This window comes from Anomaloglossus baeobatrachus, chromosome 2, assembly GCF_048569485.1.
Source record: "Anomaloglossus baeobatrachus isolate aAnoBae1 chromosome 2, aAnoBae1.hap1, whole genome shotgun sequence".
Lineage (NCBI taxonomy): Eukaryota > Metazoa > Chordata > Amphibia > Anura > Aromobatidae > Anomaloglossus > Anomaloglossus baeobatrachus.
The window spans coordinates 564,110,328-564,128,852 of record NC_134354.1 but is presented as its reverse complement, the minus strand read 5'-3'; the positions used below and the strand labels follow the sequence as shown (position 1 = coordinate 564,128,852).

Sequence of the window (18,525 nt, the reverse complement as noted above, 5' to 3'; positions counted from 1 at the left end):
GGGGTTTAGGCACATTGTGGGTCTCAGAATGGAGGGGCCATTTGCATATAGGAGCGCAGAATTTGCTACATTTCTTTTGGTGGGAGCCATGTTGCTTTTCCAAAGCTTTTCTGCTACCAGTAACTTGGACACCCCCTATATTTTGTTTACAGATGACGGACCCAAGTGGGGCCTTATTTTTTGTGGGTTCAGTTGAAGCTTTTATTGGTGGCATTATGGAGTAGAAAACATTTTGGATCAGTTTACATATATCTGGTGCTCTACTCTGAGCACTTATGTTTGAGTTTCCATCTAAATAACTGAAATACATGATTCAGATTAAAACCCATATGGATCCATTCACTAATGAGGCAGCAGACTTACTACGGACTCCATTTGGCCTCTTTTTAGAGCTGCAGAAACCTGTGGCTGATCGTGTTTTTGTGCACACCTAAAAAGAGAGACACCGCTGGATCATAGGCTAGACAGCATCTACAGGGTCTCTGTCTAAGTCACATCTTTTAGAGATTTACACAGAAGCCCCTATGAAAGCGTTGAGTGTAGAGTGCAGGATAAATGTGAGCCAAGCCTTACTGCGATGTTTGGGAGGAAGGATAAACAAATGAACATCAGGTCAAGAATTGGTTTTATTTATTTTTTACGCCTTTCCCTCTGTGGTATAAGTTATTAGATGACTTTATTCTTCAGTTCAGTGCAAGGACAGCGATAGCAGATTTTATATAGTTTTTTTTATGTTTCACTACTATCACACATTAAGAAATGCTTATTCTTTTTACGTTTTTTTTTTTTACAGTTTTTGCATTGCCACATTTTGTAAGGTATAATTCTTCTTTATTTTTCCTGAAAGGGTCATGTGAGGGCTTGTTTTTTTATGGGACGAGTTGACAATTTTAGTTTTACCATTTTTATTTACATTCATCTTTCATCGCATTATATTCACTTTTTCGTTTGCCGATGTTAAGAAAAAGCATAGTTTTTTGCCCCTTTTTTTACTGTGTTCACTGAAAAGGTTAAATAGTGTGACAGTTTTATGTCAGATTGCTTCGGATGTGGTGATACCGAATATGTGTACTTTTTTGTTTATTTTTTCTTTTACATAAATATAAGTATAGTTGTATGTAATTTTCTTTTTTCTTTATTTTGTGATTTTTTTTTTCCAAAATATTTGTTGCAATGTTTTTTAAAATTTTTTTTTACTTAGTACCTCTGTGGAACTTTAACTTTTATTACTGTTGATTGCTAATATAATGCATTGCAATGCACCAGCATGGCAATATATTTTAACAGTCACTGCTGCACTGACAGAAGCCTCTAAGACCATGCTCCTGGCATACTCTAACAGGCTTGTTGTAGGTGACTGACCCAGAGGTCGTCATAATGACCTCAGTTTGCCATGGCAAGAATCAGGCCCTTTTAATGATGTCACATAGGTGCCGATCGGAAGGGAGAGAGAGCGCACTCCCTCTCCCAGTCTCCTAAATCTAGAGATCAATACTGATTACAGCATTTAGAGGGTTAGGGCCATTTCACTTCTCTGGTATTTTGCCGGAAGGCGGATCTGGCACACATGCAGTACAGTTACATTCATTTAGAGTGGAAGCATGACACCATGCTGTTGTGTGCTTCATATACAACCACATGTGTCCGCATGGTGTCGTGCTTCCACTGTAAATGAATGTAACTGTACTGCACGTGTGCCGGATCCGGCTTCCGGCAAAATACTGGAGATGTGAAACGGCAATGAAAACAGACCCTGGCTGGTGCCATTTCCGCAATATTGGCTCCTTTTCTTCCTGGCTTGCATGACATTTTTACAGCATGTGAGCCCTACACATAATCAGCAGCCACTTCACTCTCACTTTCTTAGGACAAAATTGACACCCAGAAGAAGTGAGAGACGCTCCTGCTCTCTGAACTCTTACTGATGTTTGTTACATCTGAAGGAAATCAGAGGGAAGTAGCCGCTGGTTGGTTGAAGAGCTCACATGACAAAAAAATGTCACGCATGCCTCGGGAGAAAAGGAGCCAACATTGCAGAATTGACACCAGCACCAGACGGAAATATAGACTGTTTTTATTGTATACGGAGGAATCTAGCAATTGAGGATGGGTTATACGAGTACTGGACAACCCATCAATTAAATCTAAAGTGGAGTTATAAAATCCCCTTTCGTTGTGGACGTTTGACTGTGTTACCATTCTATTTATTGTCTAAGGGACATTGTCTATAGCACATGTGAAAGCTGTGGCAAGCTGTTATAAATTCTGCAATTTGAAAAAATGTATCTTGCTTCACCAATGATCAGGATACTTTCAGTGAATTGACAGTTTCAGTAATGCAGAAAATATAGAGACTATTAACTATACATTGCATATATACTTCTGCAAGCAGGTCTCCATTGTAGATTCTGTTTTTAGCAAAGCATGCGCTATTTTATGACTAAAGTGACAGACACCATGAAGTTAATGAGGTCCTTCAGGCGACATTTGTGTCCATCATTAGACTGATCCGTCCCCTGAATGAATTCAGTTTTCCTATTCCTGTAACAGAAAAGAAAAACATTTCTAGAATACATGTGAATTCAACTTAGATACACATGAACTGGACAGAAACTGATAAAACTGAAAATTCACAGAAAATGTGGGCTGACTCTTAAGCGGTTTAGTAAGAAAAAAAAATCCATTAAAATTTTCAGTCTGCAGGGAACACTGATATTGTCAATGGCCATTTGTCCAAATCACTTGTCAATGCCAGAGAGCAGAGATCGCAACCTGGTCAGATATTGAGCTCATCTGTCGGAATTAGGATTTAATATGATAATTAAGGCTGCAGTATTTCTTACTAAAGATTTGATGAGCACAACCCCAAAAACGTGAGAAATTAAAAATGTAGTGGATATGCAAAGCATAGGTTAATTCAAGTTTATCATCATTAGACTTTGGAATAGTGATACTTCACTAGGTGTATAATGTAGAAAGCTCTCCTCCAAAAAAGATAAAAACTGTCTTTCTAGTAACACATATAGGTCATCACTGTTGCCCCCCTGAGGCTTCAGTCACCACAGAGTATTGCACCCAACATTGGGCGTAGTGCTAAACCCGGTTCCTGAGGAGGTCAGTCCCGGTTTCACCACATTACAGTACACACTCAAATACACACCAGGTTGCCCTGTTCCCACTGGGGACTGGGCTAGGGTAGGGTAATAAAGGGGTTGCCAACAGGGAGGCATTTACAGGATGCCCTCAACAGGGGCCCCAGTCCCACTAGCTTAGGACCTGGGAGGGGGGAGCTGCAGCCAGTAGGGGGATTTAGGAGCCAACACAACAGTTAGAGAGTTATCCAGCAGGAGAGCAGCGGAGCAGACGTGCTTCACAGGTGCTCCGGTGGGAAGGAGGAGAAGTTCAGAACGACTTCCATGGGGAGAGTGATCTCTGCTCCCCACCGAACTGACACCATGCAGGGAGGCAGGACCCTAGGGAAGATCATACTTCACTTTGGTTTTCCAGAATCTGCCTGGACGGGGAAAGTTTCAACTTTCCCTGACCACACACCGCCCGACAGCATAGTGCCATATAGGATCCAGGGTCTCGCTGCAAGCCGGGCCCCATATCGAAAGCGCGGCACCTGCATATAGGGACAAGACTACATCTTGTAAAACCCTGGGTTCCCTCATAAGCTTCAAGCTAGGGGATCCACAGACAGGCGTTACAAGGAGAATCCACCGAACACCAAACCAGACTGATCTCTAAAGGGATTCGGGTTCGACAGAGCCTAACATAGCCAGTGACCGGTATTACCTGGGTGAGCGGCATCATACAAAAGTGAGTAAACATCTTGGAACCGCAGCTATAGACTCTGATACTTTATTAACCATACTGCCGCTCCCCGCCGCCATCACTACTCCCCTTATCATTCTCCCCGGGGACCGCTCTACCTGTGGAGAGCGATACCATCCCTGTCTGCTATTACCATCTGCCCCGGAAGACAACGACAGCAGCGGTGGCGCATTCTCTGGTCGCGTACCACAGGTGGCATCACGACAAACAACTCACAGCTACTCCCATCATCCTATCCCCAGCCATCTTCTGTATGCCTCGGGGCAACGGAGCCGGGCTATACTGCCTGTGACAATGACAGTCGACGGCCTGGCGATGAGTAGGTTAAATGCACCTGCCCCGTGGGGCACTACAATCACTAGCTTGAAAGGGTTCTCAGTACACCTTTGATGAGGCCAAACAGTTCAGTCGACCTTCCCAACTACTTATTTCCATTCTTTTTTTATTCAAAGGAAAAAATGGAGAAAAGAAACCTGCGCTGCAGTGAAGAACCCAAAGGACTCATAAAGTTGAACAGTGATTTTATTCAACACGTTTCAGAGATTGCAGTCTCCTTCATCAGTAAATAACATAAGTACAACTTTACAAGTTCTTTGGATTCTTCATGGTAGCATGGTAACCCTTTTCTCCACCTTCTCCTTTGATACTCCACATGGGCCGCAGCAGCCGTGCTTCTATGTACGCATAGTGGTTGTGACTGATCACAACCTCCTAAGGTGAGCAGCACCATGCTATTACTCCTTTTTTGTATAAAAGATAAAATCCTATCTGCGCCATTGTTTTTCCAGCACTTCATTTTCATTCTTTCTTGAAAGACATCTCTGGCATTACCGGAGCTGAAATAGATGGAAAAGAAGTCCTCTGAACTGTTTGGCACTGCCAAGGGTGCAGCAAGTGCCTGTGCTTGGTTTGAACAGTAAATTTGTCCTGATAAATTCCCTACAAAATAGCAATAAAAATGAGACAATAACTGTGCAATGGCCACCTGAACAATCATTTCTCACTGTGTTCATATAAGAAATCACCCTAAACTTACAAACAATACATTTTGTAGTCATTCAAGTCCTTCAAGATGTGGAATGATAACAGATTGGTGATTTATAACAGACTAAAGCAGATCTTTCCACAAATGCACATCTCTGGTTAGTTAATACCTGATTTATGATCTAAAGATGCCATGATGCTTTAGAGCAAAGCTACTCTCTTGGCAGATGGTGGGAAAAGAAGGAATGTTGAATTTTTTGTGCTCCCGATCCTTTAGTTCTAAGGGGAGATAAGCCTCCCCAATAAGGGTCCGTCAGCTGCTTACTTCACTCTTGCCCTCAAAGGTATTTTATTCTCAGGAATCCAATAAAATAGTAGCCAGAGACCCTACTGCCATTCTGCTTCTACGGCTTAACAGTAGAGATGAGCGAACCAGCCGTGGTTTGGCTCGAGTTCGGTTCGTCGAACGGAGGTCTCGTTCGAGTTCAGTTCGGCGAACGTTCGACGAACCAAACTCGAACCAATAGGATATAATGGGAGGCAATCACAAACACATAAAAATGCATTATAAATGTACACATACAGTTAATAAACATTGCCATAACACTTACCGGTCCCCGCGATCCCTCCTGCACTCTGTCTCCTGCCGCTATTCCATCCGATGATCGCTGAATCCTCCTGGTGACCAGCACTGCCAGCAGTGATGCAGGACCTATCGTGACGTCAAAATAGCCATGTGACCAGTCTCGTGATGTCAAAATAGCCATGTGACCAGTCACGTGGCTATTATCTCATTGGCTACAGACTGGTCACATGACTATGACGCGTCATGTAGGACCTGTCATTGCACTCTCCGATACACGGTGCACATTTGTGTATCGCTGTGTACCGGCGACATGCTCTAGCACACGGTCGACTCCCCGTTCCGTTAGGGACCGGCTGACACAGCCGGTCATTAACGGAGATCACCGTTGCCATAGCAACGCAGTTAGCGGTGATGTCACCGCTAACCGCGGCTCCGGGAATCACATGATCGGAGCCCTGTTGCTATGGTAACGCGTCTGTCACCGCAGCAGCCAGCAGCACTGATCTCTCACGGAGTGAAGGCTGCACGCTGCTTCCCGTGCAGCCTTCACAGAGTGAAGGCTGCACGGGAAGCAGCGTCTTCCCTCATGCAGCAGTGATGGAGCAGAGCTGCATTTGTTGAACGAGAAAGACAGAAGACCATGGATCGTGGAGGGCTGACAGGGGGTAATAAAGATGGAGTCTCTAATGTGTCTGTGTATTTATTTCTATTAAAGTATTTTTTCTCTGTGTGGTGTCTTTTTTTTAACCCTTTATTGGAGATTCTTAATGGCTGGGTCAAACGTGCCTGACATTAAGAATCTCTGGCTTAATACTAGCTAGTAAAACAAAGCTAGTATTAACTCATTATTACCCAACAAGCCACCGGCTTCAGGGCTGTTGGAAGAGTTGGATACAGCGCCAGATGATGGCGTTTCTATGAAAGCGCCATTTTCTGGGGCGGCTGCGGACTGCAATTCGCAGCAGAGGTGCCCAGAAACCTCGGGCTAACCTGTGCTGCAGATTCCAATCTCCAGCTGCCTAGTTGTACCCGGCTGGACACAAAAATGGGGCGAAGCCCACGTCATTTGTTTTTTAATTATTTCATGAAATAAGTGAAATAATTAAAAAAAACGGGCTTCTCTATATTTTTGGTTCCCAGCCGGGTACAAATAGGCCACTGGGGGTTGGAGGCAGCCCGTGGTTGCCTGCTGTACCTGGCTAGCATACAAAAATATGGCGAAGCCCACGTCATTTTTTTGGTGAGCAAAAAGCTTCTGCATACAGTCCTGGATGGAGTATGCTGAGCCTTGTAGTTCTGCAGCTGCTGTCTGCTCTTCTCCATACAGACAGACAGCAGCTGCAGAACTACAAGGCTCAGCATACTCCATCCAGGACTGTATGCAGAAGTTTTTTGCCCCCTGAAAAAATTATGTGGACTTCGCCATATTTTTGTATGCTAGCCAGGTACAGCAGGCAGGTACGGCTGCCCCCAACCCCCAGTTGCCTATTTGTACCTGGCTGGGAACCAAAAATAAAGGGAAGCCCTTTTTTTATTATTTCATGAATTTCATGAAATAATTAGAAAACAAATGACGTAGGTTTCGCCCCATTTTTGTGTCCAGCCAGGTACAACTAGGCAGCTGGGGATTGGAATCCGCAGCACAGGTTGGCCTGAGCTTTCTGGGCCCCACTGCTGCGAATTGCAGTCTGCAGCCGCCTCAGAAAATGGCACTTTCATAGAAGCGCCATCTTCTGGCGCTGTATCCAACTCTTCCAGCACCTGCCTGCTATACCTGGCTAGCATACAAAAATATGGTGAAGCTCACATCCTTTTTTTGTAGTTTTTTGGCAAAAAAAATAAAAAACGCTTCCCTGGATTTTCCATTGCCAGTGAAGGTAACACCAAGCAGTGGGGGTTAGCAGCCAGTAGCTGCTTGGATTACCCTTAGCTAGCAATACAAAAAATGCAGCGGGAGCCCATATATATTTTTTTTAATTATTTATTTAAATAACTAAAAACAAAATGGGCTTCCCTGTATTTTGATTGCTGGACATCACAGTGCTGTAAAAATAAATCTTTAAAAAAAATGATGTAGCGCTCCGCGGTATTTTTGATTCTCAGCGCAGATAAAGCAGACAGCTATGGGTTGCCACCCCCATCTGCCTGCCGTTACCTTGGTTGGCAATCAAAATACAGGGAAGCCCATTATTTTTTTCTATTTAAAAAATAGTTAAAAAAAAAATGACGTTGAGTCCCCCCATTTTTCATAGCCAGCTAGGGTAAAGCAGACGGCTGTAGCCTGAAAACCACAGCTGGCAGCTTTACCGTGGTTGGGGATCCAATGTGGAGGTCCCCCCAGGCTCTTTTTTTATAATTATTTTATAAATATTAATAATTACACAAAAAAAGTAGGGTCCCCCCCCAAATTGGATCACCAGCCAAGGTAAAGCGGACAGCTGTGGTCTGGTATTCTCAGGGTGGGAAGGTCCATAGTTATTGGGCCTTCACAGCCTAAAAATAGCAGGCCGCAGGCACCCCAGACGTGGTGCATCCACTAGATGCGCCAATCCTGGCGCTTCACCCCAGCTCATCCCGTGCCCTGGTGCAGTGGCAAACGGGGTAATAAATCGGGTTGATACTAGCTGTAAGGTCACCTGACATCAAGCCCAGCAGTTTGTGATGTCATGGCGTCTATTAGATACCCAACATCATAAACTGTCAGTACTAACATAAAAAAATCGACAAAAGAAATTTATTTGAAAAAACAGTCCCCAAAACATTTCCTCTTTCACCAATTTATTGTAAGAAAAAAAATAAAGGGGTCCCACGACGACTCTGGACCGTCTAGAATATGGGGGGGAGACACTCAGGGAACGTATCCCCCATTTTCTAGGAGTGCAGACCCTTCATGTGAGGAATGTGGGTGCAATGAATCTGCACTCACTCTCCCCGGGTCCACAGCAGCAGAGTCCATGTCGTAATGGTTGCTACCAAAGCTGCAATGCCCTGCTCATGAGGTAAGGGCATGCCTAATCAGGAGAACTATTCTACATTTTCAAATATTGGTATTTGCTGATATTGCTATTCCACCTACTATATATTGGGAATAGGATCTTGGAGATGGAATACCCCTTTAAGTCCAGTTATCCAGTTGAATGAATACTTAACAACAGAGCTCGCTATTTAGATGTGTTTTCTTGTGGCGTATAACGGACTCGCATGTTTGGTAGTCGTTCAGCAGGGAAACTATAAAAGCAAATCCCTCCATTTGGAAGTGTAGTATATAGCTCTCCTGATCAATTATGTTCCTTACCTCATGAGCAGGGCATTGCAGTAATAATAATAATTTATTCATTTATATAGCGTTATTAATTCCATAGCGCTGTATGTCTTTGGAGTGTGGGAGGAAACCGGAGTACCCAGAGGAAACCCACGCAAACACGGGGAGAACATGCAAACTCCTTGCAGATGGTGTCCTTGGTGGGAATTGAACCCAGGACCTCAGCGTTGCAAGACTGCAGTGCTAACCACTGAGCCACCGTGCTGCCCATTTAGCTTACAGATGCATAACCACCACTCACTGTGTCTGAACACAGGAAGCTGAGCTGACAGCCGCTCTGTGCATGCGGCAGCATCTATTGTGAAGGAGAGGGCCGTGGGGGGATCAACGCTGCACAGGTACCGTGGGACACCGGGGAACACCGGTGGGGTTATAGGGGGTGACCTGGCAGGGCCTGGGGAGGAGTTTTCTGTCGCATGTGTCATGGCACATGCGACAGAAATCAGAGGAGTAGGGTGAATGCGGCCGGCGCGCTGCTGTGCGCGCGGCCATCTTGGATTTCTGGGAGGGCATCAGGGGGGGCACTTTGGCGACACCGGGGGACCGGAGGGGACCGGGGAGGAGATTTATCATGTTTGTTCATGCCAGATGGGAGAGAAATAATTTTTTACCAGCGCTGTCATTTACTGTAACGTGATCATCGGTGTACGGTGTATACCTGTGATCACGTGAGCGGGGACCGGAAAAAACGTCCTGAATCATGATCTCCAGGGTCTCAGCTAGCCCTGAAACTCCGGAGATTTTCTGACGCTGGGGGGCGTTATTCACTTATTTCTGCCTGCTGTTTATAAACGGCAGATCAGAATAAGGCTACATTAACACGACCGATCCATTTTTGCGGTCTGCAAAAAACAGTCCGTTTTTTTCACGGGTGCATCTGTGTGGCATCCGTTTCCGTTCCGTAGACGGTCCGTATGTCATCTGCTTGTCATCCGTGTGCCTTCCGTTTTTTTTGTGTACTGCAAAAAAAATGAAGGAGGGTAAATGCATAAATTTACCCAGGATCCATAGCTTCATCCTACATGAGGCGGTCACATGTTCACTCCAGTGCCATTTTCTACTGCTTTTCACAGCGTAGAGCGCTCTGGTGATTTTCTTGTGCTTGTGCACTTCATATCAGTCTTTTCTGTCATTATAATGGCAAAAAGACACATAATGTCCCACTCTCCTGCATTTTGTAATTTTGCACCCTTTGGTGCCTTTCATGTGGCACTAAGGGGTGCTTAGCTTTGTATTTAGCCAAAAAAATGAAAAAAAAAATGACGTAGGGTTCCCCCTATTTTTGTAGCCAGCTAGGGTAAAGCAGACGGCTGCAGCCTGCAGACCACAGCTGGCAACCTCACCTTGGCTGGCAATCCAAAACTGAGGGCACCCCACGCTGTTATTTTAAATTAAATAAATAATTAAAAAAAAAAAACGTAGGGGTCCCCCCAAAATTGGATCACCAGCCAAGGTAAAGCAGACAGCTGGTGTCTGATATTCTCAGACTAGGGAGGTCCATGGTTATTGGACTCTCCCCAGCCTAAAAATAGCAGGCCGCAGCAGCCCCAGAAGTGGCGCATCCATTAGATGTGCCAATCCTGGTGCTTCGCCCCAGCTCATCCCGTGCCCTGGTGCGGTGGCAAACGGGGTAATATATGGGGTTAATACCAGATGTGTAATGTCACCTGGCATCAAGCCCTGGGGTTGGTGAGGTCAGGCGTCTATCAGATACCCGACATCACCAACCCAGTCAGTAATAAAAAAAAATAGACGACAAACACATTTTTATTTGAAAAAACACTCCCCAATACATTCCCTCTTTAACCAATTTATTAGAAAGAAAAACAAATCCAGGTCTGGTGTAATCCAAGGGGTTGCCATGACGATCCACACTGTCCCAGTCAATGAAGAGCAGGATGTTCCCCATTGGCTGGGAGAGCAATGCAGTGACCTGAGCTAACATCAATGGGTCAGCGCAGGTCACTGGAGGGCATGACAAGTGCTTCTGTCAGCGAGGTTATTACCATTACCTGCGCTGATCTCCTGCATTGCTGACAGCACCTGTCACTGAGTTCAATGACCTTCACAGCCAAGTATCGCGAGAGGCCCGTGACGTCACTGCTAGTCAGTCTCGGGTCGGAAGCGAGAGAAGGTGGCCATGGATGACAGTGACAGCGCTGAGGTCGGGACTTCATCACCGCAGGTAAGCCGAGCGGGACCATGTGTGCAGAGTGCCAGGAGGACGTCAGTGTCGTGGACTGCATGGCTGGGGACGTGTGTGTGTGTGTGTGTGTGTATGTATGTGCACATGACGCGTGCAAGAGGGGGCGGAGTGAGCTGAGTGGGGAAGTGTGGGCTTCCTGCACGTAACTAGGATAAACATCGGGTTACTAACCAAAGCGCTTTGCTTGGATACCCGATGTTTATCTTGGTTACCAGCTTCTGGCAGGCTGCCAGCGATGGCTCCTGCACACTGTAGCTGTAAGAAGCCCTGCTTTTTGCTGCTAGACCTGTTCTCGAATGTATCTAGAACTATCGAGCTTTAGCAAAAAGCTCGAGTTCTAGTTCGATCTAGAACAGCCCCCAAAATCACTCGAGCCGCGAACTGGAGAACCTCGAACCGCGCTCAACTCTACTTAACAGAGGTTAAAAACAATAACACATGATACTCCCCTGTAATGGGCCTTCCCAACGTATTTTCTGCCACTATAACCTCCACTTGGTCCTCCTTTAGCTTCAAAACTGAGGCAGATTTCTGGCGCACGTCATGTGTCTCATGCCACTTTTACAAAGTGTCTAGAAAAGAAGTGTAGGTAAATGTTCAGAGGTATGTCACATGGTTTTAGTATGTTTGTTTCCCTTTTTTTATTTTATTTCAACATTGAAATTATAACACCATGGAATAAATAACAGAATCAATATACATGTTTGTAATATACAAATGATGAAAAAAGGAAACAATATTTGCAAAACATCTCAATGAATTCAGTATCATGTATGAGTGTCACACACAGAAATACATTACATTACCGGTACTATTACTCGGGTTTATAATTGCATGCTTCTGGACAAGCCAGTGGCCAGCTCACACGAAGCATACTACCCATACAGACTGAAAGTTATGTTACCAGCAATCATACACTTCTTAATATTGAAATTGCAACACCAAGAATGAAAAGACGTGAAGCCAGAAAAATCACAGGATTGGTAGATGTGTTAATGATATGCAAATCCTACCAGGGCATATAAGTGTGTGTATTTCTGCGTGTGGTGTTCATACACAATACTGAATAAATTGAGATGTTTTTAACCTTCATCTCTATTTTTCCACCATTTGCATATCACTAACGTTTATGGATCCAATGATTTCCATAACATCACTACCTGTCCATCTTGGTGTTCCAATTTCAATGTTGAGGTGGGTATTTAAAATGTATTCTGTTATCCTACAGCCAAAAGTAGCGTGAACTTGTGACCATACCCATAATGACTGCATAATACAATACAGAACTCACAGTCTGGAGATCTGGTTACAGGGTTGTCTACAAATCTGAACATTATTTCCTATGTGTTTCTAATTATCACTACATGACTTGGGCATCACTCTGTTATGAAAGGTAATTTAATTTTGTGAATTCAGTAGGGATGAAGCTCCTTGCTATCTGTTACTAATATCTATATTCTGCAGCTTAATCTCAAAACGGTGTTTTGCTTATTAGATTTTGGTATCTGGTAATAAGATATTGCCTGAAGGAAGCCCTGTTTAGGTTTCACTATAATGCAAATCAGATCTTAAAAATTGCATTCTCTTTATTATGGATTACAAAATAGTAGTTATATTTCAAAGAAATGTATTTTGAATATCTATCTATCTGTCTATCTGTCTGTCTATCTGTCTGTCTGTCTGTCTGTCTGTCTATCTAAGAAAATATAATCATAGAATAGCACCACTATTACAAGTAAAGGGTGCCAGGCCTTAACGCAACCTTCCACAAATTGTATTATATATCCAAAAATAGAAAAATAATGGCAGCACTCCAGCTTTTTAGTGAGAAAAGGATTTAACCTCTTCACGACACATGATGTACTGGGTATGCCATGAATCGTGTCAGGTTAATCCCCGCTGGCTGCCGCGGGCAGTCAGCAGCGATCCGTGCACATGTCAACTGATTTGAACAGCTGACATGTGCAGCTATCAGGCACAGGTGGATTTGCGTTCCACTCGCGCCTGTTAACCCCTTGCATGTCACTGTTAAAATGTGACAGCGAGATGAAAGAGCGCCGTGGTAAGCATTCACTTAACCGGCGCCATTGGAAGTCACGTAACGTGATCACGTGACTTCCGATGGCTGCCATGGTAGCACAGGGTCATGTGAGGACTCCTTTACCTATCATGACTCACTTCCTCTTACCGCCGGCAGAACGCTGGCTATAAGAGGAGAGCAGCTTTTCTGCAGATCTCAGCTCTGCATCTGTGTTTTACAGAAAGGAACAAGTGGTCAGACTGCTGATCCTTATAGTACCCTATGGGGACTAGTAACATTTAAAAAAAAAGTAAAGCATTTTTTTTAAAAAAATGTAAAAAAATAAAAAAACTAAAAGTTCAAATCACCCCGCTTTCGCCCCATTGAAAATTAAAGGGTTAAAAAAATAAAAAATATATACACATTTGGTATCGTTGCATTCAAAAAATCCCCAATCTATCAATATATAATATCAATTAATCTGATCGGTAAACAGTGTAAAGGCAAAAAAATTCCAAATGCGCAAAATATGTGGCGACCAAAAAACGTAATTTTGGCAAGATGCAATAACAGGCGATTAAAACGTAGCATCTGCGCAAAAATGGTACGATTAACAATGTCAGCTCGAGACACAAAAAATAAGCTGTCACTGAGCCATAGATCCTAAAAAATGATAACTCTACAGATCACGGAAAATGGCACAAAAAGTGCGCCTTTTTGGACAAAATTGTGATTTTATTTTAACCCCTTACATAAAAGTAAACCTATACATGTTTGGTGTCTATAAACTCGTACCTACCTGAGACATCACACTGATACACCAGTTTTACCATATAGTGAACAGAATGAGTAAAATATCTCAAAACCTATCTGCAGTCACATTTTCTTTTCAATTTTTTCTTACTTGGATATTTTTTGCTGTTTTCCAGTACACTATATGCTAAAACTAATGGTTTCATTCAAAAGTACAACTCGTCCTCCAACAAATAAGAATGATGGAAAGATGGAAATGATGGCAAGAATGATGGAAAAATAAAAAAGTTATGGCTCTCGGAAGAAGGGGAGGAAAAAAAACAAAAACCGGAAAAACAGATAATCGCCTGGGGGTGAAGGGATTAATGAGCCTGTAGCAACATTTAAGTTCTAGGTGAACTTTTTTCAAGCAAAAAAAAAAGTTCGCCTTGAACTGAAATGTCGCCACAGGCTCAGTAAAGCCTTTTCTCACTAAAAAGATGGAGTGCTGTCTTTATTTTTCTATTTTTGGACATCTATCTATCTATCCGGCTATATATCTATCTATCTATAATATATATATCTATATATATATATATATATATATATATATATATATATGTTCTTGTGTTTCCATTGTTCCGTCTGTCTGTCTGTCTGTCTGTCTGTCTCTCTTTCTAGGCATCCGCTCTTATTTTTCTATTTTTGGACATCTATCTATCCGGCTATATATCTATCTATCTATAATATATATATATATATTTATATATATATATATATGGATATATATCTATATCTATATATATGTTCTTGTGTTTCCATTGTTCCGTCTGTCTGTCTGTCTGTCTGTCTCTCTTTCTAGGCATCCGCTCGCCAAACTATTTTAACTTCGGTTTCCTTTTCTTTCAGTTGCCATGTACAGAGAACCGTCTTTGCATGATGTTGGAGAGACAGTGCCAAAAGCCCGTGTGACACCAAGTAAAAGCACAAGTGCATCTGCAATAATGAATGGGGGCAAACCAGTCACTAAGAGTAAGACATCATAGCCAGACCCCCCAAGGTTGTTGTGACTTACTGAGCCCTTGGTACACTTGAGCATTTATCCACACCAGACTGTCCACTCTCCAGTGTTTGTAGACAAAAAGTGAATTACGCACTGGCTCTTTGCTGTTTCAGAACCAACGTGTTGCAGATGGATAAAACTCAGTGTGTATGTCCTCCCTCCACAAGAAGACACCTGGGGAACCAGCTAATCTCAGACCATGGAATGCCCTACCAGATATGGAATGCCTTTTTAATATCTTATCTGTGACTGTGACACTTCATGTGAATGACATACTTCACAAGTACACTTGATACCTTGCCTGCTGCCAATTACCCTTACCCTCTTTTGAGTCCAATTACAGCGAAATCCATATGTTTAAGTTCTATTTTGTAGCACACAAATATTAAGTAATTTCTAGTTAGACGCTGTAAAACTGCGCTATAATGGATTTCTCTAACCTTTTTTACGAGGCTGCTTGCAACAATGTCTGTGACCTTTTGCAGGGATTGCGTTCCTCTAGAACTTGAATGTTTCAGGTGGCTTAGTTCTGAAAGCAATCAGGGAATCAGGAAGCCTTCAAAAAGCTATTCTATACCATGTCTATAATGAGTAGGACATATATACTGGTCAAGTGTGGCAACAGGTTTTGTGCTCTGCAGGTTGGCGTTATATACTAGAGGGAAATATGTCAAACACACTCAGTGGGAAGTAGGCTGCGACTAGTGTTTGACACTCCCTATACTTTCCTTTTTGTGTGTGTTTTATACATATCACAGGCTTGCTGGTAATGGTAACATTTGCCTTAGCCAGTAAGCAAGACCCACTTGTTTTTTAAGATGGTGGGTCCATAGAACTCTGTAGGCCTTGTAGGCCTGAATTAAGGCTCATTTTTCATCTATAATTCCTCATGATAAAATAGATATATATAAATATATCTCAATACGATTAACAAATGTTCCGCTACCTACAGTAATTCTCTTTTGAAATATGTAGCCCTTCCTGTTTTTAATAATGTCAGAAGAAATTGCACCTGTAGCCCACTCACAGAGGAGGCAGATATTTCATGGGCTAAGCCAATACTTGAGGACCGGGCCTATTAATTCACTAGGTGCCTCAACTTCAAGTTGCTAGTGACTTTATAGGCTATATACTGGTTCAGCTCACCAAATGACTGTCTTATGTTTAAGGTCATTCCCATTTCTGGCAGTTCCTGCAGTTTTATTTCGCTTAGCATGGGCACGTTGTTTGTTGTGTCCCTTTTTTGCAACAGCAATGCAAGTTCTGTACTGACTTATAATAATTTGATATTCCTGTTTGATAAGACTGGACCGGTAAATTAAATATTTTAGGTAAGCATGCAAGATCCAGTCATATTAATTTCCATACCAAATCTTACATATTCCTAATACTTTCAGGAACCAGAATTTACACGATAAAGGTGCCTTGCTTAGGTTGTGGCATATTTTACACTTAAACCACTTTACGTGGTACCAGAACTTTCAAGCGAACCAGAAGTCATAAGGTGCCTACTGTATGTCCGTCATGTGAAGTATTTTTCACAATGGCATTTGGTTCCTCACATATAACAATTTCTACACCTTGTAGAACGTCCATCTGGACTGAGATATCAGCAAGGTCATTCTGTAGCATTGGTAGGACATGGTTCTGTGAGGATTGCGTACAGGACCAAAATGACCTCTACGTCTACATCTTAGGTGGAGCAAATATACTAATGTTTTTCTTTCCTAATTGGCATAAACGGGTATAAGTTTGCTTTTGTTTCTCAAACCCCTTTGCACTGTGTCTGCAAGAAACACTGTATTATAAATTCTTGCCTTTTTTTCTCTTTACTCATGATGTCCTTTACCTGTTTATGGAACCAACATATTTGGCTTATGAAAGATTTATTATGTCCCTCGTCGATTTCTGAAATATTCACAATGATTTAAATGAGATATGCTCCGACTGTTCAGAAGAAATTTGCTGTGCTGCTAGTCACCATACACCAAGCCTAATCACCACTTTTACATCATTTCATGTCGAAAGAAATGCTTGTCCCCGTCATGATAGTGAAGCACATTAGCTGAAATCGTCTTCTATGTTCTTACTTAGCGACATGAGTAAAATTGCACAACATATTTCAATATAACCTGTGTGGGGCTGGTGTCCCGACGTCAGACACACATTCCTAGTTCATTGTCATTAAAAAGAAAAAACTATACATCTTGGGCTATGCGCCCAGAAAACCAGTTGACTGGTTAAAAATCAAGGCTGAATTTATTTTTGTAAATGACTAATATGTTAAGTGTGGACTTCTGTTCTTTTCCTTGTTCATTATGTTTATACGGGTTGTGTAAGAGATTTTTCTTTTCTTTCCGGAATGACTGTCCTATCGGAGTTTTATTTTCTGTACTACGTTGACACATTTGTCGTCTGTGTGTTTATTTTCTTACTTTTTACCTAATTTAATGTCTCATCTTTTGCATGGGAAGAGGGTGATGATGAACTGCATGTAGTAAGCTATGTGTATTAAGAAATGTCAGTATGTATTCCTAAATTTACATACATACAGTATATGCAAAGCGTTTGTCTGCATTGTACAGTTTATGTGTTTATTATCATTTGTTGTATACACAATTGCAACATATTTAATAAAATGATTTATACAAAGATGAAACAAACTAATTCACCAATTTTCATATAGTAGAATATTCATAAAGGGCTTGCTCCAAACACAACTAAAGGCTTATCGTAGGCAAGTCATATATACTATAGATCCTGTTTCCCGAAGCATACCAAAGAGTGTATTAAAATGATGTTTATCCCTCATGTTATGTGTCACCGAGAAGATGTCATTGCGGGTGAGAAGTCATTGACCACAATTGGAAATACAAATCAACTACAAAATGTATCGTGTATCAAGTGCTAAATAGTAGAATTCTATTGTTAATTTTGTAATTACATATGATACCTTCTATTCTTCCAAACATGCATGTCAGTGCGCAGTCCCGAATGCACACGCTTTATGTCATGTATGATTCTAACTGTATTGTTTTAAAACCCCGACTCATTACAACAGAAGCTTAATGTCCCTGAGAAGGAAGCTAGGGTGGATAACTGAGCGTAGCTACAGAACGGAAATGTTTAAAAATGGAATGTTATCATTATACATCAATAATTATTTTCTTATTAAACTTTTTTTTCTGATACATTCGTCAACATTTAGAATACTTTATTCAGTTATTGATATCAGTGTTGTCTTTGATCAAGCAAAAAACACCTTTTTCACTCTTGTCCATGAGCTTTATTTGGTAATGCAACTTAGCCATATTTATGTGAATTGGAATGGGTTACAATTAGGGATGATCGAATATCACAAATATTTGGCAATATTTGGCTTCGCAAATATCCGACGAATAGGTCACCGCTATGCGAATATTCGATGCGCAATGTAAGTCTATGGGAAGCCCGAATAGTTGCTATTCGGGTTTCCCATAGACTTACATTGCGCATCGAATATTCGCACATAGTCGAATAGCGGCGACCTATTCGGCAAATATGGGCGTTGCTGAATATTTGCGTTATTCGATCATCCGTAGTTACAATAAATTAGGGGCAGACATATCATTGGTGCAACCAGTGCAGTCGTAGGGGGGCCTAAGAGGTGGGGGGCTGTCTTCTACCTCTATAACAGGTGGTGATATGCATTATGATTGAGCTATTGGACTACAAAGGGTCATATACTGTTTTTGCACAGGGGCCGTTTTTAAATTAGAACAGTGCAGTTTCTCAG

General features: G+C 42.2%; 1 protein-coding gene across 2 annotated transcripts in view; it reads left to right on the top strand.

Annotated features, from left to right (window-relative positions):
• FGF14 (fibroblast growth factor 14) overlaps positions 1 to 18,170 on the top strand; it is a 738,072-nt gene extending 719,902 nt beyond the window's left edge. For both annotated transcript variants that reach the window (XM_075336711.1, XM_075336712.1), the window contains exon 5: positions 14,597 to 18,170. In XM_075336711.1, the coding sequence (XP_075192826.1) occupies positions 14,597 to 14,733 (137 nt within the window). In that variant the 3' untranslated portion in view covers positions 14,734 to 18,170. The remainder of the gene's footprint in view (positions 1 to 14,596) is intronic.
• The last annotated feature ends 355 nt before the right edge of the window (positions 18,171 to 18,525 follow it).